General features: G+C 42.1%; 1 protein-coding gene across 3 annotated transcripts; it reads right to left on the reverse strand.

Annotated features, from left to right (window-relative positions):
* Positions 1-5523: 5523 nt before the first annotated feature.
* On the reverse strand, positions 5524-18161 carry hdlbpb (high density lipoprotein binding protein b). 3 transcript variants are annotated; one of them, XM_084003742.1, is made up of 28 exons: positions 18032-18161; positions 16659-16738; positions 15525-15626; positions 15141-15292; positions 14745-14960; positions 13647-13853; positions 13356-13571; positions 12563-12769; positions 12338-12445; positions 12065-12169; positions 11688-11766; positions 11051-11190; positions 10826-10930; positions 10619-10732; positions 10449-10535; positions 10146-10277; positions 9780-9998; positions 9417-9638; positions 9071-9289; positions 8852-8993; positions 8514-8632; positions 8324-8428; positions 8095-8229; positions 7848-7991; positions 7502-7681; positions 7273-7389; positions 7034-7189; positions 5524-6892 (listed from the first exon to the last, which is right to left on the reverse strand). In XM_084003742.1, the coding sequence occupies exons 3-28, from the start codon at positions 15598-15600 to the stop codon at positions 6800-6802; spliced, it is 3795 nt and encodes a 1264-aa protein (XP_083859868.1). In that variant the 5' UTR covers positions 15601-15626; positions 16659-16738; positions 18032-18161; the 3' UTR covers positions 5524-6799. The 3 variants fall into 3 exon arrangements, with proteins under 3 accessions (XP_083859868.1, XP_083859866.1, XP_083859867.1); XM_084003740.1 differs by having other exon boundaries at positions 8825-8993; XM_084003741.1 differs by lacking the exon at positions 18032-18161 and adding an exon at positions 17897-17919 and having other exon boundaries at positions 8825-8993.
* Positions 18162-21352: the final 3191 nt, after the last annotated feature.

A 21352-nucleotide genomic window follows, 5' to 3' on the forward strand; every position in this document is an offset into this window, starting at 1 on the left:
ACAGGTAAATCAAAAATATGCCTTGAAGAAAAGACCACCTACTGGTCCAGTCACTCAATCACACCCTTTCCAAAATGCTTATGCTAAATATTAAGGCCAATAGTGATATTTTTCATATGTTTCTACAGAATTAGTGGCTGCTTCTTGAGTAGTGTTGCCCTGCCATGTCAAGAAAGATAGTAACTTGTAGTGCTACTACTACTAAAACATTTTTATGACTTTATTCGACAAACTATACAATGTTTTTTCTCAACATGCTATACGATGACTTTTTTGGCAGTTATTACAGCTATTACTGTTGTATGACTTTTTTCGACATACTATGACTGCTTTTTAACACAAAAATCCCCTGTATATGTAAAGCAAAAAAAGGCACCCAACAAAATTGATAAAATATTGTAAAAAATTACAAAAAAAGTCATAAAAATCCCTTCTATCATATATCGAGAGTAGGGAGGTCATAAAAAGCCATTGTCACATTCAGGGGGAAAAACAGTCATAGTATAGCGTGTCGAATATTTGGAAAAAAAAAGGCACCCGACAAAATTTATAAAATATTGTAAGAAATAGATTAAAATCTTAAAAATCCTTCGTTTCGTGGGTCAAGGATAGTGAGTGTAGGGAGTCCAAAACAACCATAAAATGCCATATTCAAATTTTTCAGTGAAAAAAAGTCATAGTATAGTATGTCGAAAATTCACAAAAAAAAGGCATCCGACAAAATTCATAAAATATTCTAGAAAAATATTGAAAAGTGATAAAAATCGCTCGTATCGCTTGTCGTGCCAAGTCTGAGTGTAGTGAGTCCAAAACAGGCATAAAAAGCCATGGTCAAATTTTTCGGGGAAAAAAAAAAAGTCATACTATAGCATGTCGAAAAAAAAGTGAAAAATCAACAAAATTCATAAAATGTTGTAAAAATGATTGAAAAGTCATAACATATGCTCGTATATTGCGTAGCAATCAAAGTCTGAGTGTACTGAGTGCAAAACAGGCATAAAAAGGCTTAGTCATATTTTTCAAAAAAGTCATACTATAGCATGTCAAAATACACGAAATGGTCAGTCAAGATAAATTCATAAAAAATGTTTAAATAGTGATAAAAATCGCTCGTATCGCTTGTCGTGCCAAGTCTGAGTGTAGTGAGTCCAAAACAGGCATAAAAAGCCATGGTCAAATTTTTCGGGGTGAAAAAAAAAAGTCATACTATAGAATGTCGAAAAAAAAGTGAAAAATCGACAAAATTCATAAAATGTTGTAAAAATGATTTAAAAGTCATAACATATGCTTGTATATCGCGTAGCAATCAAATTCTGAGTGTATTGAGGTCAAGTAAGTCATGCAAAGGCTAAGCCATGGCTTGCAGGTGGTTGAGTGGTTAGAGCACATGCTGGTACCTATTTATACATATATACAGATGACACTGGTTCGAATCCCAGCTGAGGGTGTTTGTTGAATGTCACATCCCCCTTTCTCTCCCATCTTTCCTCTCTGTTCACTGCTAAACAGAAAGCTGTCTTTGCCAGCAGAAGATCTTAAAAAAAAAGCCTCACTAAATTTTTTTCGGAAAAAAAGTCATACTATAGCATGTCGAAAACTCACAAAATGGTCAGTCAAGATAAATTCATAAAAAATAGTTAAAAGTGATAAAAATCGCTCGTATCGCTTGTCGCGCCAAGTCTGAGTGTAGTGAGTCCAAAACAGGCATAAAAAGCCATGGTCAAATTTTTCGGGGTGAAAAAAAAAAGTCATACTATAGCATGTCGAAAAAAAAGTGAAAAATCGACAAAATTCATAAAATGTTGTAAAAATGATTTAAAAGTCATAACATATGCTTGTATATCGCGTGGCAATCAAAGTCTGAGCCTTTTTATGCCTGTTTTGCACTCCGTACACTCAGTCATATTTTTCAAAAAAGTCATACTATAGCATGTCGAAAATTCAAGAAAAAGTCAGTCAAAATAAATTCATAAAAAATATTAAAAAGTGATAAAAAATTGCTCGTATCGCTTGTCGCGCCAAGTCTGAGTGTAGTGAGTCCAAAACAGGCATAAAAAGCCATGGTCAAATTTTTCGTGGGAAAAAAAAAGTCATACTATAGCATGTCGAAAAAAAAGTGAAAAATCGACAAAATTCATAAAATGTTGTAAAAATGATTTAAAAGTCATAACATATGCTCGTATATTGCTGGCAATCAAAGTCTGAGTGTACTGAGTGCAAAACAGGCATAAAAAGGCTTAGTCATATTTTTCAAAAAAGTCATACTATAGCATGTCAAAATACACGAAATGGTCAGTCAAGATAAATTCATAAAAAATGTTTAAATAGTGATAAAAATCGCTCGTATCGCTTGTCGTGCCAAGTCTGAGTGTAGTGAGTCCAAAACAGGCATAAAAAGCCATGGTCAAATTTTTCGGGGTGAAAAAAAAAAGTCATACTATAGCATGTCGAAAAAAAAGTGAAAAATCGACAAAATTCATAAAATGTTGTAAAAATGATTTAAAAGTCATAACATATGCTTGTATATCGCGTAGCAATCAAAGTCTGAGTGTATTGAGGTCAAATAAGTCATGAAAAGGCCAAGCCATGGCTTACAGGTGGTTGAGTGGTTAGAGCACATGCTGGTACCTATTTATACATATATGCAGATGACACTGGTTCGAATCCCAGCTGAGGGTTTTTGTTGAATGTCACAACCCCCTTTCTCTCCCATCTTTCCTGTCTGTTCACTGCTAAATAGAAAGCTGTCTTTGCCAGGAGAACATCTTAAAAAAAAAAGCCTCACTAAATTTTTTTCAAAAAAAAAAGTCATACTATAGCATGTCGAAAACTCACGAAATGGTCAGTCAAGATAAATTCATAAAAAATGTTTAAATAGTGATAAAAATCGCTCGTATCGCTTGTCGTGTCAAGTCTGAGTGTAGTGAGTCCAAAACAGGCATAAAAAGCCATGGTCAAATTTTTCGGGGTGAAAAAAAAAAGTCATACTATATATAGCATGTCGAAAAAAAAGTGAAAAATCGACAAAATTCATAAAATGTTGTAAAAATGATTGAAAAGTCATAACATATGCTCGTATATTGCGTAGCAATCAAAGTCTGAGTGTACTGAGTGCAAAACAGGCATAAAAAGGCTTAGTCATATTTTTCAAAAAAGTCATACTATAGCATGTCAAAATACACGAAATGGTCAGTCAAGATAAATTCATAAAAAATAGTTAAAAGTGATAAAAATCGCTCGTATCGCTTGTCGCGCCAAGTCTGAGTGTAGTGAGTCCAAAACAGGCATAAAAAGCCATGGTCAAATTTTTCGGGGTGAAAAAAAAAAGTCATACTATAGCATGTCGAAAAAAAAGTGAAAAATCGACAAAATTCATAAAATGTTGTAAAAATGATTTAAAAGTCATAACATATGCTTGTATATCGCGTGGCAATCAAAGTCTGAGCCTTTTTATGCCTGTTTTGCACTCCGTACACTCAGTCATATTTTTCAAAAAAGTCATACTATAGCATGTCGAAAATTCAAGAAAAAGTCAGTCAAAATAAATTCATAAAAAATATTAAAAAGTGATAAAAAATTGCTCGTATCGCTTGTCGCGCCAAGTCTGAGTGTAGTGAGTCCAAAACAGGCATAAAAAGCCATGGTCAAATTTTTCGTGGGAAAAAAAAAGTCATACTATAGCATGTCGAAAACTCACGAAAAAGTCAGTCAAGATAAATTCATAAAAAATATTAAAAAGTGATCACTCGTATCGCTTGTCTAAGTGTAGTGAGTCCAAAAACAGGCATAAAAAGCCATGGACCAAGCCATGGTCCAGAAAAAAAAAAAAAGTCATACTATAGCATGTCGAAAATTCACGAAAAAATTTGTCAAAATAAATTCATAAAATAATATTAAAAAGTGATAAACATCCCACATCTACGGACAATTTGGAGTGATCAATTAACCTTTGTCCATCCTGCATGTCTTCGGACTTTTGAAGGAAGCCGGAGGAAACTCCACACAGAAGGAACCTGAACCCTTCCCAGGGAATTGAACTCAGGACCCTCTCGCTGTGAGGCGACAGTGCTACCCACTACATCACCAGGCAGCCCTCAAATCATAGTATAGTATGTCAAATTGACACGCAAAAAAGCCTCCCGACAAAAGTGCATCATGCATCATTTTAAAATGAGAACATTGAAAACTCTGGAACCTAAATATAATAAAGATAATCAATGGGGTTTGGCTGAAGGGAACAAAGTTATACGAGTTATTTACAGCCCAGTGCTGCTTTGCACAATTTCATGTACATGCCATCCTCCCGATTCATAAAAAATAAAAAATAACAGACGGTATGCACAGAAGGATGGTTGAAGTTGTATTTTTGGGTACGGGCTATAAAACAAAAATATGCCATGAAGAAAAGACAACCTACTGGTGCTTTTGGTTCCTTTTTTTAATTGAATTTTATTTAGAGTAGGAAAAAAAGTCCGGTCACTGACATGTTATTGCAGTGTTGCATACTTACTCAATCACACCTTTTCCAAAATGCTGTAGGCTAATTACTCATTAAGGCCAATAGTGGGTTTTTTCATAGCTTTCTACAGAAATCGGGCAGCGCTGTCCTGCCATTTAAGGACACACACACACACACACACACACAAAGTGATTTAAAAACGCAGAAACTCAGCAATTAACTAAAAATAAACAGATAACTACTTCGTTGTCCCACAAACATAGACCTATAATGATGCCATAATTGTAAAGAAGTACCGTAGCATACCACGGACAAACTGTTGGGTTGCATAGTCGGTTTTGTTTAATAATCTGCCGCCAGCTTTGAAATCATTTCTGCACCAGCTTTGACCCTTTTTTTTTTCTTTTTGGACCCTGAGTTTCATTTTGTGATTCAAATATCTAACTTAGAGCTGCCAATCTGGTCCCGAGCTCTTCCTGATCCTCTCAAATTATTTGACATTTTGAGAAATTTGCGAACTTTCTGAGAGGTAAATTATCAAATTAAGATTTAAAATGTATCTAATTTGTTTAAAACCATGTTAAAATGACCATTGGTTTGAGGTTAATCCACCTGCCCAGTAGTTCTGCTGGAAAAAAATCGCAGCACATACGTATTCCTATTTCCACAACTTTACCATTAACAAGTTGAACCTAATCATAATCGCAGACTTGAGAGTGATAACAATCTCCTTATATTCCAGGCACAAGGAAGCTTTGATTTGGATGAAATCTGGGCCAATTGTTGGATGTAGCAACACAACGTTTTAAGTGTCAGAACTGGAAAAAAAAAGAGGCAACGAAAAGGTTTTTGCTACAAAATACCACAAAAATATATATAAAGCACTTGTATGAGAAAACCAAAGTGCAGCTGTTGATACTGAGTTTGTTTTGTAGTCGGGGAGGACAGATTTTAAGCAGCATTACGTGCACAATGACAAAAAAAACACCAGTGTTAATGACAAGCCGAGGTTACAAAACCTCTAAATGAGCTCTGAGAAGAGAGACAAACGGACAAACACTATGTAAAAGTTTGGTTAAGCTTCATTCAAATATACATCTTAACTTCCATGCACACGCACATACATACATACATACATACATACAGTCCTTCAAATATGCCAGAAACCAACAACAAATAATTCCACAGTTTAAAAAAATAGCGAAAAGTTCTTTGTACACTTACACATAACTGTTCACATGTTCCCAACCCTGACGTACGACATTCACTCCCAAACATAAGGTTGTAAGCATCAAGCTACAGTGGTTGCTTTTATATAAAAAAACAAAAAAAACAAAAAAAAACACGCATGATCACAGTAGTTCAAATAATGTTCAAATAAATGTCTCCTTTTCCAATAAATAAACAGTGACAAAATGACCTTCAGTACAAAGAATCGGTGCAGGACGTTCACATCTTCTGACTCATCGTGACTTAAAAAGAAAGAAACACCAGAAAGTTGACTACAGCAGCTGTTTTTGCTCCCAGCTCCGACATAAATAAAACGGGGGATCATCAAACAACTTGTGGGTGAAAAACCTCTCCTGAACCCACACACACACACACACACACGCACACACACACAGCTCATTGCCTCACCTGCTGCACCACATTAGTGACCGGAAGGTTGGGCCAACAAGTAACCTCCTTGTAAAAACCACAGAGAAAAGAACCTTAAAACATGTCGTTGTTTACAAACTCTTCTTACGACAGTAAAACACAGATCCCCCCCCTCTTTTTTTTTTTTGCTTAAAAATCCAACATTTAGCATCGTTCCTTGGATACGCGACCGCCACCTCTCTGAAGGCTTCAGGATATTTCCCCCAGTGCTCTTTTTGACCCCACTTCTCCGATTCAGCAGACTCTGAAGAGTTTAAACATTACTAATGTACTGCAGTGAGAGGAAAGTGAGGAGTTTGGCAGTCGGAGGTGAAAAAAAAAGGAGGAGAGTCTTTGAAACATTTCAGGGAGACCCGGCAGGGGTGGTGCAACGGAGAGGCAGAGCAGAACAGCCAAACTATGAAGAAGAGAGCACAGGATGTTCTGTTTTTCTCTTACAAGGGTAAGACTAAGAGGAAAGACAAAGAAGGAAAAAAAAAAAGAATGGATAGTTCTCCCAGAATTCATTGTAGCTGGTTATGGGAGGATGGTACAAGGGGTTTACGGAGAAACATAGACAAAGGGGAGGCTTAAGAGAAGAGGAGGGAAGGCGAGCAGCAATTTGATTAGAGATTCACTTCCTCTCTTGTCATCTACTTTACAGAAGTTTTTTTAGTTTTTTTTTCCTCCAGGTGAGCGGCTTCAGAACTTCTTGGGACCCCAGGCGGACGCTTGCTTCGGGGCCACGCCGGTCCCAAACGTGGGGAAATCCTCCGCACTGCTCATGTCAGGAGCCTGGAACAAACGGACAGAAGACGTTTGACACACCGACTTCACTAATAACATATAAATACACTAAAGGGTCATTTTATTTCCCTTGGACCACTATCCCGAATACTTCTACATTCATAAACCAGTGTTAAATTTATGTCCAACCTTGTTCCCTCCTGCGTTCCAGGGGGCGTCCCGCACCACGAAGCCCTTGGCTGGACCCCCGCTGCTATCATCCACTCCTGCTCCACCTCCTCCTCCATAGCGAGATGGAGGCTTCATGTAAGCTGCCAACGTCTCCGTCTCCGTCACGCTGAGCATCTGAGGGAGGCGGGAGGAGAAACAAATTGCTCTTCAAGCTGCCTTGGCAACCAACAAACTTATTTTGCGCTTCTTATGCTCACATATTCCTCCTCCAGGTTGAGCAGGTGGTCGATGGCGCTGTCCACAGTCTCAGGAAGACCCATCACCGTCACTTTGTCCGGCTCGTCGGAGCCGGGCTGAGGGAAGCGGATATCCACCTGAACAGGAAGAACAAGGGAAAACAACGAGGTGAACATCAAAGAAGATATAATCAAAATAAATGTTCTCCTCTATATTCAGGGTAAAAATGATATTATGAACCGGTCGAACCTTGAACTCCTCCATCAGCTTGCGGATGGCTTTGCCACGGGCTCCGATGATGCGAGCGTGGGTCCTCGGGTCCAGATGAACATCCTGGCTCACCATCTCCTGCAACTCGGCCACCAGCTGCTGGATGGCTTGACTCGCCTCCTCCACATTACGCTCGTACCCCGAGATCACGATCAGATCCTGGGGGTGGAAGAAAAAACAATCATTTTTCCACATTTTGGGACGGTTTTTCTGTTGGTTGCAACTTCACTGCTAGATGCCAATCAAACCTACACACCTTTAAGTGAAAAACTATTTGGAAATAATTCATAATCTCCAAGGCAGCAATTACTCAACACATACACACCTGCTGCTCGTCTCCTTTGTCGGGGAACTGGATGCTGACGTCGTGGTCTTTCCTGATCTGCGAGATGACTGCTCCTTTGCGGCCGATGATCTTGGGATGAAACTTTGGCTCCACAGACATGGTCACCTTGAAACTGCGAAGAGCCTGAAAGGGAGACAGGGACCTCAAACACTCAAATATCTCCATGACATGATGATAAGATAACTATGATGGAGACTTGAAAAGCCAGGGAAATATTGTTTTTTACCCTGTCCTCCTGCTCTGCCTGCAGTTCTTTGACCCTCTCATGCAAACCCAGCTTGGCTCGCTCCACGTGGGCTACCAGGCCCGTCACCTTGATGACATCCAGCTGCTTCTCCGGCTGTGGCACCCAGATGTTAACCTGCACATGCGAAAACCACACCAGGCGTGTTTGAAACCGATAACAGCTTTAAAAACTCACGGACAGAAGATGGCACCAGAGAGTTCCAGCTGACCTCGTATTCCTCCATCATCTTCCTGATCCCGCTGCCCTTCTGCCCAATGATGTAGCGGTGCAGCTCGAAGGACACTTCGACATCCTCCGTTATGGGCACCAGCGCCTGGAGAACAAAGCAGTGACGGCAATATTATTGAGGAAATGGATAAAAAAACATCATGTCTGTAATAGAAGTAAAAAAGGCCTACCAGCAAGGCCACTTTTGCTTGTTCACACTTCTCTGCACGGCCAGCAATGGTGATGATGTCACACTTGCGGGCGACAAACTCCGCCTCTGGACTGACCTCACCGTTTTCCTGGTCAGGACCTGAAAATTCACCCCAGATAATAGATTAAAAGATTAAAAGTCAATCCCTGTTGAAACCAAAATATACAAAATAATAAAAAAAAATTCTTATTAATATGTCCATCATGTGCCACCAGGCATCATAATTCCTGCGCTCAGAGAGCCGAGGTGGCAACACATTAACAACAGTGTTAGTATTGTAGCCGTCAGTACACTTCTCCTGTGCGTTATGTTTTGGACCTGCGGCGCCGTCGTCTCTCTCGGGGAACTTGATTTGGACCTCGTTCTCCCTGGTGATGTGCTGGATGCGGCAACCTTTGGGCCCCATGATGGCTCGGTGGTAGCGCTGAGGGATGGCCACCTCCACACTCACCTGCGACTCCTGAGACAGAGAGAGACAGCTGGGTAACAACAGCATCGACAGCAAACACACACGTGATTACCTAATCGTTCTCTTACCAGGTCCTCTATCATCTCCTGGATGCGTTTCTTGGCGGCCTCCACACAGTCCTTAGCTCCCTTCAGGGTGACCCGCTGACTGTTGGCTCCCGTACGAGGGAAGCTCACGGCCACGCCGCCGTACTCCTCTGCTAGCTCCCGCAGCACCTGACCTCTCCGACACACAAAGTGGCGGTGGTGGCGAACATCTACTACCATGGTGTCCTCCACCACGTCGTCCTGGAGGGTCAGACAATCGCAATGTAGGAAGTGGAGTACGTTTTTTATAAATATCTCCACTTTTCTTTGTTTTTGCTGACAAATATCTAAGAAAATCAATAAACAAACAGTGTAGTGTTGTAATAACCAGGTTTTTGACGAGACTTTCCAGCTCCAGCTGCGCCTGACGAACGGCTTCCTCTTTCCCCACGATGGTGATCAGCTCCTGCTCGGAGTCATCCGGCGACGGGAAGATGATGCGGGCCCCCGTCTTGTCCCGCACACGGCGGATGTTGGCCCCTCCGCGGCCGATCAGGAATTTATGGTACTCTGGTTTGGCCTGGAGCTCGGCTGTGAAGTTGTTGACTTGCTGAAAAAGGAGCGAGGACAGGAAAAGGGATGTAAGTACTCTCCTTCTCTTCAGGAACCCGTTTCCCATCTCAGTTTTAGTCACCTCTTGTGTTCTTTCACTCTTTGTATCCATTCTTCAAACTTTTCTATCCCCACCCACCTTCTCTTCAGCCAGCTGCAGAAGCTGTCTCTTGGCCTTCTCCACCTCACCGACAGGCCCTCTGATGGTGACCTTGTCGGAGCCCGAGCCCTCGGAGGGGAAATGGATGTGGACGCCGCCGCAGTCCTCCATGATGGAGCGCACCAGGCAGCCCTTGGAGCCAATCAGAGAGTTGTGCAGCCTGGCAGGGATGGCGACCTCCGCCTCCTTAATGTTGGCCTGAAGGGATGAAGAGGGAAACGTGAGGCAGGGAGAGTAATCTTTCACATCATCCCTTCTTGACAGAAATTACAATGAGGACCATGAAGTAAGGTAAATATGAAAACAAAAAATTATGCCATGATAAAAACAGTTCAGAGCTCTCACCAGTTCTCGCTGGATGGCGAGGATTCGCTCTCTGGCTGCATCACAGTTGTTCTTCTTGCCTGTGATGACGATCATCTCGGAGTTACTGTTCTCTGTCGGGAGGTCGATCTTAGTGTTGGTCTCTTCACGGATCTGGTGGCATCAACAACATCTCTTATTCTGTGCCTTTATAATGTTATATACAGTAATATATCATTCATAATATAAACGTAAGATGTTCTGGCAGTAGTTAAAATTACAATTTCAACCATAATGTACTGTTTTCACTGTTCAAATTTTCCAAGTCCACTTCAGAAGTCTCACCTTCTTGATGTTGGCGCCGCCCTTACCAATGATGTTTTTGTGAAACTGCTTAAAGATGGGAACCGACAGCGAGAAGCTATTCTCAATCTGGAAACAGAAAGAAAAGCTGCTGTGATGCCAAGTGTAGGGAGACGGAGACAGCCTAAGAGACCAAGATAGAAAAAACATACCAGGTCGGCAATGATTTTCTGGAGGAACTTCCCACATTTCTCCACCTCGTTCTTCGGCCCTCTCAGCTGGACGATGTCGCTCTTCTGTGCCGGGTCAGGGAAATTGATGATGACCTAGAAGCAGATGAGATAACACTCGTCAAATTAAATCAGACCCGGATCCAAGCTCATTATTTCACGATGATGAACTGTGAGATAATGTGTCACCTCGGGGAACTTGTCTCGAACTTCTTTGATCTTTTCTCCCTTCTGACCGATGATTGTCCGATGGAGCTTCTGCTCCACGATCAGGTCTTTGGTGCGCTCGTTTTCCTGGAAATCCGTAAAAAACAACAACACATGTGAGCGGGCCACTTTGGTGTCTGTGTACAGAGTTTTATAAACCAGCAGAATGAATGAATGAACCAACCTAAACCTTGACCCCATTCTCACCATTCTCTGGACCATCTCGATGAGCTCTCTGCGTGCCAGCTGGACCCCTTTAGGGTCTCCCTCGATGCGGACCAGGCCACTTCGTTCGGAGTCCTGGGGTATCCGTACCGACACTTTGTACTGCTCCTTGATCCGATTGACTGTCGTACGGGGATGGATGGTGCGACAGGATGAAAACAAATTGAGAGAGAGGGTTGCATTGTCAAAGATGCGACCGATATGTCTCCCAAATCTTGATGAGGACATTAACGCGCTGCAGAGGATGTAGGTTTGTCCCCGTCAGAGCACATTGGCCGTGATCGGCTTGCACACCACAGAATCCTGCCACACCCTTCCTGCATCATAATGCAATTATCAGCTTGACACCACAGTCCCTTGTTCACTAATATGAATTGAGGCTACTTTATTACAAAAAAAATTAAAAATGTATTTTGGTACAGAATTTGATGGTCGTTAAAGAAGCAAATAAGTAATTTGCCACAAGATGTGACTAAAAGTGTAAAAGGCAAAAAAATGTCCTTTGGCTTAAAATAAACAATAAAATTAAACGGCTGCTCCCACTGGCATTTGAACTCCCAACCGCAGAAGTGTTGACGTGCCAGTGTTTTTCTGTCGAGGTCAGCAGAAGCGTACTCACTGTTGGCTCCGTTCTTTCCGATGAGATGTCTGTGGAAACGCTGATCTATGATGACTTCAGTGTAGTCCATCCTCACCAGCTGGACACAGAGGGGCAGAGGGAGATTTGTAACAGAGCTTTGTTCCCTGATCTACAGACCTGAACCCCATCAGATCTGTCTTCAGTGTCTTTATTCTAAGACTGAATGGGAGGGATTCTTTAAATCACATCTTCAACAAGCTTGATTTGTCTGACAATTAGTTGACTAATCATTTCAGCTCTAAATAGATATGAATATCAAACTTCCTGAACAATGTTAAAATGACGATGTCATCGCCATTCTTACCTATTCGGACACATTTAAAAAATGGAAAATATGTTTGCGTGCGAGGACTCACCAGGTCCTTGATGATCTCCTGTATCTGGGCCTGAGCCAGTTCCACTTCCTCCGTCGGCCCCTCCAGACTGATGCGCTCCTCACCGTCCGTGAACTCTATGTGAACCTACACAAACACACACACACGTGAATACAGATGATCCTGCACCGCCCAGCGAGGATTCCCCCCGAGCGTCAGTAAATAAAAAACAGTCCATGCTGCTGTCTGCCCTCCTCGTTCACCCCCTACATGCTGTTCAAAGAGGAGCAGACTGTTTCATCTCTGCTGTCTTACCCGTGGTAGCTGCTGTGTGATCCGTCCGATGTTCTGTCCCTTCTTGCCAATGATGAAGCGATGCAGCCAGGCCGGAGCGGTCACCTCCACCACCATCACACTCTTCGCCTGCACAAGTTAAATTAAACGTAAATACTCACAGAAATCTCAAAACGGATGCGATGACGTCTTGTAATGCAGCAGACGGACCTACTGGTGCGTTCCCGTCTCCCCTCTCCTCCTCACCTTTGCATACACCTGTGTGAGCGCCGGCCCCAACTTGTCGGGCTCCCCCCGGAGGATGATGGTCTCCGAGCCGGAGTCCAGCGGCGGCATCTCCACGGACACCCCCGTGGTCTCCAGGATCTCCTGCAGGGTGTTGCCCTTTGGGCCGATGATGTACTTGTGCTGAGACTTCTTCACCTCCACGGAGATGGTGGTGGTCTTCCTCTTCTGCAGGATGGACGGGGAGAAGGTTAGAAGTGATGACGGAGTGAAGGAAAAGAAAACGGCGGTGAGAGGAAGGACAGCGGGAAGCGGAAAAAAATCGATGGATAGGACAGGAGACGGGAAGAGCAGTGACAGACAGGAAGCAGGAAGGACAGAGCAGATGAAAGTGGGAATGTGTCGGCGGGAAAAGGAGGTCTGAGTGACAGTAAGACGAGAGCTGGCAAGGTGGGCAGAGAGGGGGAGCGGCTGACAGCCAGAGAAAATATTTGTTTTTGCCTCTCATGCATATGCACTAAATGACATTAGCATTCTCATCCTGTTGTTCTCTGCCGAAATCCAATTTTCTCCCCACATTATCTCCGGTCTGCCTATCGCCAGCACACATCTGACACACACATAAAAAAAACACACTTCCTCTCAATCTTCCACCCTTCCACTGTGTGTGGTAGGAAATAAAAAACAACACCCCTGTCGAAAACATCGATAAAGGTCACAAAATGAATATCTGCAGTCACTAAACTGAACCCCAAGTCTGGCACAGACGAACAAGTGGTTATATGAGCTGTGTGGGTGCTGGGAATGGACGCACCTTGTCGTCGTAGATGGCTCGGATGCGGCTTAGCGCCAGGGCCACGGCCTCTTTCTCCCCGGTGATGACGATCTCGTCCTTGGGCAGACTGGGCGGGGGGATGCTGATGCGAGCACCCGTCTCCTGGCTCAGCTCCTGCACCAACCGGTTGTGGGCGCCGGCGATGAAGGGGTGGAAGGCCTTCTCCAGGGACAGACGCTCCACTGCGCGCTTGTCCTGGTGAGTGGGTGAGCGTGAGTGGGAGTCGCTCAAACAACAGAAGATGTACATACTTCATGCTCCACAGCTCACCTGCTCAGCAGAGATCAGGAGGATTTCGTGGCGAGCCTTCTCGATGCCCTCCTTGGTGCCGGTGATGCGGATGTTGGCGCTCGGGTCGTCGGGACGTGGAATAGCGATCTTGGTGGCGGTCTTCAGCTCCAGCTCCTGCAGCTTCTCGCCGTTCTTACCGATGACAAAGCGATGATGCTCCTTGGGGATGGCGACCGTGGCTGAGGCCTAGGGGGGAATCACTGGATTTATTAGCATTATATACACCTTTCTTAAAAATTCAGTCAGACATCTCCATAAAATATAGAAGTGCAGCAGCCGTGGCTCAACAATAAAGTCATATTAGAATATTCATCATCAATAACAATGAAATATGTGAGCTTTCAGGAGGTAAACAACAACAACATGATTTGACCTTGCGAGGAGAGTGTTTTTACTGCACTGTTGTATCAATAACTGCAGCGCAGCTATACAGCTGGACCTCGGTGCACCAACTGAAGTGGAAATCAGCATGTTTACTGCTGAAGCTCAGAAAGGCCACCCTTGGGAGCTGACGGTCATTTTCCAGCTCAACTTTTTGTCCTAAACCGGGCCTGCCTGCACAGATAGGATTCTGGCTGCAGCGACGAACGAGCGACGCTATATCATTTTTGTGAGAATGTAAAATAAAAGAGTAACAGATTTGACTTTTTTTCCCCCCCCACATTAAAACCTCTCTGATCCCATTCATCCGTTTAAGTGATGTGAGTCATTGTTCCTCCTCAAAGAAACATCTGTTACTCGGTGGCATTTTTCCAACGGTATTCACTATCAAGACAAAAAAAACCTTTTCGTCTTTCAGTCGCATAAAGATAGACTCGGTGAGGTTCCAAAATACCAGATTGTGTAAATGCTAAAAAAGATTTTACTCATCACCCGCACGCAATGTTAGATTACAAATTAAATCTCAACGTCATGAAAATATCATTGTATTTAGTATCTTTAGGAAATGTGTAATACAACTGTACTTTTCTTACTATATCTAGTAAGAAATCCCCCCTACCATGCACTTGGTATTGCCCGACCCACCAGTTTGAACAAATAAACAACTAAGAGTACATACAACTGCTGTGAATTTACCTGCGTCTGCAGGCGAGCTACGATTTCCTTGCGAGCCTTCATGACGGAGTCCAGTTTGCCGGTGACCATGATGGACAAGCCCTGGTCTTTAGCCAGGGACAGCTCAATATGGGCCCCCGTCCGCTGCATAATGTCCAAGCACACTTTAGCCTCCTCACCTTCCCCGAACTGGCTGTTGTCCTTGTAGCGACGCTCCTCCAGCGGCACGTGAAACACCTACACACACAGGGGAGGGGGGTTCAGATTTCAGGCAACGCTGTCTCACATGCTTATTTCCCTATAACTGGTGCATTTTATCAACCGCTCATGCGGCCACATGTCGTCAGAAAGGTATCTATGTGCATACGTGTGTATACGATGTTGCCTGTTTATGTATTTGGTCAGTGGCTGCCTGACCTGGGTGATGACAGAGGCTTTGATGGACCTGATCCGGCTCCCCCACGCTGAAGCCGGCTCCCCGGCCTTTTCCCCTGGTGCCCCCTTCTCCGGCAGCGGAGGGAAGGCCTCTAGGTAGGTGGGGATGTAGGCCTCATCCTCCGGGACGCAGCCTGACTCGGAGAGACAGAGAGAAATAAGGTGAGGATGAAGGGAAGGGTGGAAAACACAACGAATGGATGGATGATAGAGGAGGATTGTAAAAAATAATAGTATCCGCAGGTATTTAATACGTATACTGGGACAAGAAATACTGTAACTAAAAAAAATAAGACATTAATAGAGTATAATTTACGGAACAAGAAAAAGGAGAATAAAAACAGGTGGATAACAGGCGGACTTTACCTGTAATCTCCTGGTCCTTGAGGCCACTGCGATGCTCCGCAAAGCTCTCCGGGGTCAACACTGCCACTGAGCTCATGGTTTAAGACTTATTCCGCTATTCCACTACGACAGAGAAAAAATATATAAGAATGAATCAAACCTTAGAATTCTTTCAAGGAAATGTCATTCTAAAGTATTAACTGGACGATCCAACATCGAAAAGACCTCAGAATGCTGTTTCAAGCCATGTCTCTCATTATTATTCTTCTTCCCTACCTCCATTGCACTGTATATTCTCTGGGATTGCTTTCCTCAAGCCCCAGAAGATTAAGGCTGCCCCAGAAGATTTGTTCCACTGCACCCATGCTGCACTTTACACCTGAGATGCTCCAATTAACACTCCACAACCCTCAGACAAACACACAGTGCCACGGAGCCTCGGGGACAGGGTTACACAAGTCAGCCACTAAGAGCTGTTTTAGTCTTAAAAACAACTGCTGCGAGCCCTCCTTGTGATTGAGAGTCACAGGATCTCGTCGTGTAAAACCCCAAGAATACAAATCCTCAAACTGCTCCTCTGACTACACATGTCAGACCATCTTAGTGAACATGGAGACAATGTTTTTATTGCTTGTGCAACAAAATATAAATCATTAAAATCACATATTTGCGTGGATCTCTTATTTGTAGTTCAGGTGTGTACCTTTAAGATCAAGTCGTGATACAAAAACAACGGATTATGGGGGATCACTCATTTTTACGTAATATTTTTGCTTCAATATCTCGGACAAACAGGATCTTCTTCTCACTCATAATCAGGCATGCAAATCCTTCCGCTTCCTGTGTGACGCTTCTGGCCGAGCACAACAGTGATATTGTGTTATGATCTAATATCTGTGACATCCTCCAGTAAGGATTTCTTTCTCATGAAAAGTTACTGTGTGCTCCCAGTGTGTATTAAGATAAGATCAGAACCGCCATGTGAAATCTGTCCCTGCTGGTAAAGACACTGTTCTCTCCTCTAAAAGCCAAGAAAATGCAGCTAAACACTGAAAAAAATATGCCTTTCAAAGAGAAAGAAGGAGTAACATGAAGTTAAATCTGTGCAGAAGCGTAGTAGCTTAACTGTATTGTGCAAAGTAATCTCGGACTTACCTGCAAAAGGTCAATTGCCAGAGAGTCCGTCCAGTTAGCGGCTACCGTAGGCGCTTCAGTGTTAGTGTGTGTTTCAGCTCCTGGGAGAAGAAGAGGGGGGAAAAAGACTGAACACTGTAAATCATAAAATGTACAGAGTGTGTAGGCTGAGTTAATACTGCGAGCACACACACTGCACTGCACCTTACACTGTCTGGATCACTCTCCTCCTCTCCCTTCCCCTCCCCTCGCCACATCTCCCTGCTCATTTTCCCTCCTTTATAGTCATCTTTATAGTACAAATACAATGTCTACTAATGTTCAACGTTTGTTTTTACTTCTACCATGGATGGAAAAGTTTTCAAACATACCAAACCTGCAAGGCTAATGTTCAGATACGCACAAAAAAATGATGCACAAATGTGGAATATGTCCATTTAATTATTCTGCAAGTACACCCATTTTAAACTGCTTTAGACTTTTATTTGTGCTCCATCTACAGTAATTGTAATAGCTGCATCTTTACATCGTTATTAAACAACTCAACAGCAAGAATAAGCTCCACCTAAACTAAATAATACAATAAAAGAGTGCTTACACATCAATGCAGCAATATTAACTGATGCAATTATTACCTGAGATCATTGTCATCACACAATGAATACATTTAGCTGGGAAATGTGACTATTATGCCTATTGCAATTATGAACGCAGGGCTTTTAATTGCACAAGTAACGTTGATTGATCACAATACTACTTCCGCCATTTGTTAAGGGATTAAAGAAGAAAAGTGAGCAAACTTCACGCGAGAAAGACATGAAGGAAACACACGAGCGCTCGCCTCGTTGCAACACAGTCTAACGCGAACTCTGCACCTGCTGCGACCAGCGACTGTTCCCAGTTATCTACGGGCAAATGAAGACACACGGACGGGGGGAATTAATCCAAGCTCGCGCCGTGCTAGCTAACAGCTCCGCCACGCGCATCTCGCTCTCGAGCCGAGCGTCGCCTTCAACTGCTAGCTTGAAAGATGCGCTGGTCCCGTTAGCTGCGAGGCGGCGTTAACCTCCGCAAACGGAGGCGCACAAACGCTACAGGTTTCAACCGTTAGCCGGCCGCGTTCGCTTAGCTAACACGTATCGCGGTGCTCCGACCTCAGCCGGGGATGATTACGCGCAAGGACTTTCTTATAATCGGCTAAAAAAACAACCAGGCGGACAGATAACCAGCTCCAGCTCTCCAGCTCCGGAGGCGCTAACCTTGCTAATCCCGGCTGCTCCTCGTTACAGTCGCACCGGCTTCCTCGCTGCCGTAATTTCCCTTTGACTGCACGCACGGTGGTCACATTTAGATTTTTATTTAAAGCGAATATTAAACAAATAGAGTGTTCCTACCTTTCAGAGAGAAAATATAGCAGAGGGTGTGTGTTTGACAGGTGATGGTGTAAACACAGATGTGATTGGTCTAGCAGCATTTCCTCTGCCCGCGGAGCGATACCAGCATTGCACTGCGACTCACCGAGTATAAAGGAAATGCCGCAGTATCTTTGCGCAACAGGAGCATCCAAGTTAAATAGATCCGCGCGACATTACTTTTCACTCAGTTCCCTGCGTTGTTATACCCGGATGTCTAGACGTCAAACGTGGTGTTCGGAATGCTAATCGATAAGGGATATCATATTTCGAGTTATCAGCCATCGCAGCTTCTCACGTTCATCCACCTGACCGGGTCTACTTACCATTCATAATAGCCTGTGTGCTCTACAGGAGTCAGTGCATCATACTTTTTATAAAGTTGTATGCACGCTAGATATTATTTAAGGCCAATTTCACCAAGAAAAGACAACAATTATGATGATGTATTAATGAGGGAAATAAAAAAATACTCATAGCATGTTAAGAAGTTAAAATGAAGAGAAAGAAGGATTACGAAATTAAAAATCAGTCAAAAGTTTTGAGTTAGTAAGTAAAATAGAATATGAAAAATCTAAAATATGATGGAAACTAATGAGATATTAAGTTAAAGTTTGGATTACTAAGTAACCTTTTTTTTAATAGTAAGCCAAGTTTTCAAATAGTAAACTCAAATTCTAAGGTACAAAATCTAAGTTAAAAAAATGTGACTCACCAAGAGTACTTTTGGGGGTTCCTCATTTCTTACTTCATCGATTTATTTTTCATTTCCAGGCAGAAAAAGGCTTCTATAAGATATTGATGTGTAGACGCGTTAAAATCTTATGCCACCATTTACAACTTTTTTTTATTATTTTTTTTAACCATTTTTGTGAAACAATAAAACATCTAAAATAAACTTTAATATCCCGTTTCTCCATTAATGAACACTTCACGTCTGTTCCGATCTTAGGCGCAAGGTGGCAGTAGGATGTGAAATATAGAGGGGAGGGAGGGACGTGTGCAGGAGCCAAGCACCTCCTGCAGCACCTGTTATTTACCGTAACGAGTTGTATTATATAGTCGATATCCATCACCACAGCATGTTATGTCATCGAGTTGACCGTTAAAAAAAGCACTGATTAATATTATAATAGAGCTCATTAATATAATGATAATAGGATAATATAATGCTTTTGCAATTCAATTCAATTAACTTTTATTTATAGTGTCATATCACAACAGAAGTTATCTCAGGACACTTTACACATTGAGAAGGACTAGAATACGCTCATGATTTTCAGAATTAATACATTTTAGTCCCAACATCACCCACATATATTATTTTATTTTCTATATTTTGCTGCTGTTGTGAATTTCTAAATAATGTATGGACTCCCTGAATGTTAAATAGAGTTGGAATTGGCCAAAATTGTTGTTGCACCCCTCTGACTGGGTAGTGGCGTTCCTGCAATAACCCTAACCCACTAACCTTGACCCTTACCCTTATAGCCTGGTGCTATCTGGTCAAACAAATCCACAATCGTTACTAATATTGGATTCACAGGATGTTTGTATTACTATGAGGATTTTCTTTAGATATTAAATATAAAGCAGACAAAAAAAACAACAACAACAACAAAAAGAAATGGTATTAATTTGGGTAGTTGCAACCCAGAGTAGTCGTAGTAGTAGTATAAACAGTAGTAGTAGTATCAACAGTAGTAGTCCATGGTTGCAGGCACACCCTGAGATGGATCCATCTCAGCCATGATGCTGTAGACCAAAAAGCAGTAGTTGTTGAGCTATAGTGTTTCCATCATCGGGCCAGTTAGCAGTCGTTCAGGACCATAGTGGACTCTGCTGAGGTCCGCTGAGGTAAAAGTCATCCTGGGAGGAGTGGAGTTAGTAACAACGCCTATGCATAACTAAGAGCTGGTTCAAGGCAAAGCTGAGCCAGCCCTAACTATAAGTGTTGTCAAACTACTCTTAAACAGGAAGATGGTTCCACAGAAGAGGAGCTTCATGGCTGAAAGCTCTGGCACCTGATCTAATTTGGAGACTTTAGGAACTACAAGTAACCCTTTATTCTGAGCATAGTGCTCTTGTTGGACTGTAGGGTTTAATGAGCTCTTTAAGATATGATGGTGCCTGACCATTAAGAGCCTGGTAAGTGAAGAAAATTATTTTAAATTATATTCTGGATTTTACTGGGAGCCAATGCAGAGAAGCTGATACAGGAGAAATTTCTAGTTTAAGTCAGAACAAGGGCTGCATCCAACATTGGAACAGCCTGATGTAAATGCAAGGACTAGTTTTTCTGCATCTTTTTGAGACAGCATTGTCCTTTTAATAATGTCATGCAGGTGAAAGAAGGCTGTCCTTATAGTTGTTTAATATGTGAGTTAAAGGACAGATCTTGATCAATAGCAATCATAAAAGAAACAAATATATAGAGGTTTATTATGGATTCTGCTCTTAGTATATTGGAAGACTAAAGATGTGTAAAGTCTACAATAAACACCCAGGAAATGTCAGAATTGTGATAGTCTGCCCTTCAAAATAAGAAAAAAATAAACGCTTAATCAAGCAAATACATTATCACACAAGATAAGATAATAGATGCAAGAATAAAACAAGCTCCACAGGGTTGGAAATACAATTGCTGGTAAGATATTCAAATGGTAATCTATTTGAACATGACTATTTGAAGAGGGACAAAAGGTTAATTTTGCACCCTGTGTGCACAGTAAACATGTATGAATTTTTGCATGCACAACTTTTTTTTTTACAGTTCAATTAATTTGAATTAACATCTGTGCCAACACTGTAGCACTACAATCTGGTTCCAGTCTTTTTTTTCCTTTTGAACCTATCCCTATTTATTTTCATTTTACTTGGTTTAAATTTTTTTTTGTTTATTGCTATCAAAGAAAACAAAAAAAATGCCTATTTTATTCAATACAATAACTATCTGTTTATTATAATCTGTGTTATCTAACTGGGGGAACATTTTTTTATTTAATTCAGCTCTACTTGTCTTTCAGCGAAAAACATATAATAAAATATGTAAAACAAATGCTAAAAGCCAGCACATAGGCTTCCATTAAGTAGATGCATCATGTGCTAACATATAACCTGCAGTAGCTACATCCAGTCATCACCATCGAACCCTACCATCAGTTGTTAAAATACTAGTATAATAACATTCATATTACCCACCAAAGGAATCATCATATCCCAATTTGTAGTTTTTCAGCACGCTTCCTTAAAGATGTCGATGTGTCGATTGCTGTTAAAACTCATTGTAACGTACATTTTTAA

This window comes from Eutrigla gurnardus, assembly GCF_963514095.1.
Source record: "Eutrigla gurnardus genome assembly, chromosome: 23".
Classification (NCBI taxonomy): Eukaryota; Metazoa; Chordata; class Actinopteri; order Perciformes; family Triglidae; genus Eutrigla; species Eutrigla gurnardus.

Excerpts from the sequence above, each read along its gene's own strand:
- hdlbpb (XM_084003740.1), bottom strand. The coding sequence starts at position 15,600 with ATGAGCTCAGTGGCAGTGTTGACCCCGGAGAGCTTTGCGGAGCATCGC. Across the intron at positions 11,767-12,064 it reads AGGAGATCATCAAGGACCTG|CTGGTGAGGATGGACTACAC; the intron begins GTGAGTCCTCGC and ends CTCTGTGTCCAG. Across the intron at positions 7,682-7,847 it reads ACAAAGGAGACGAGCAGCAG|GATCTGATCGTGATCTCGGG; the intron begins GTGTGTATGTGT and ends TTCCACCCCCAG.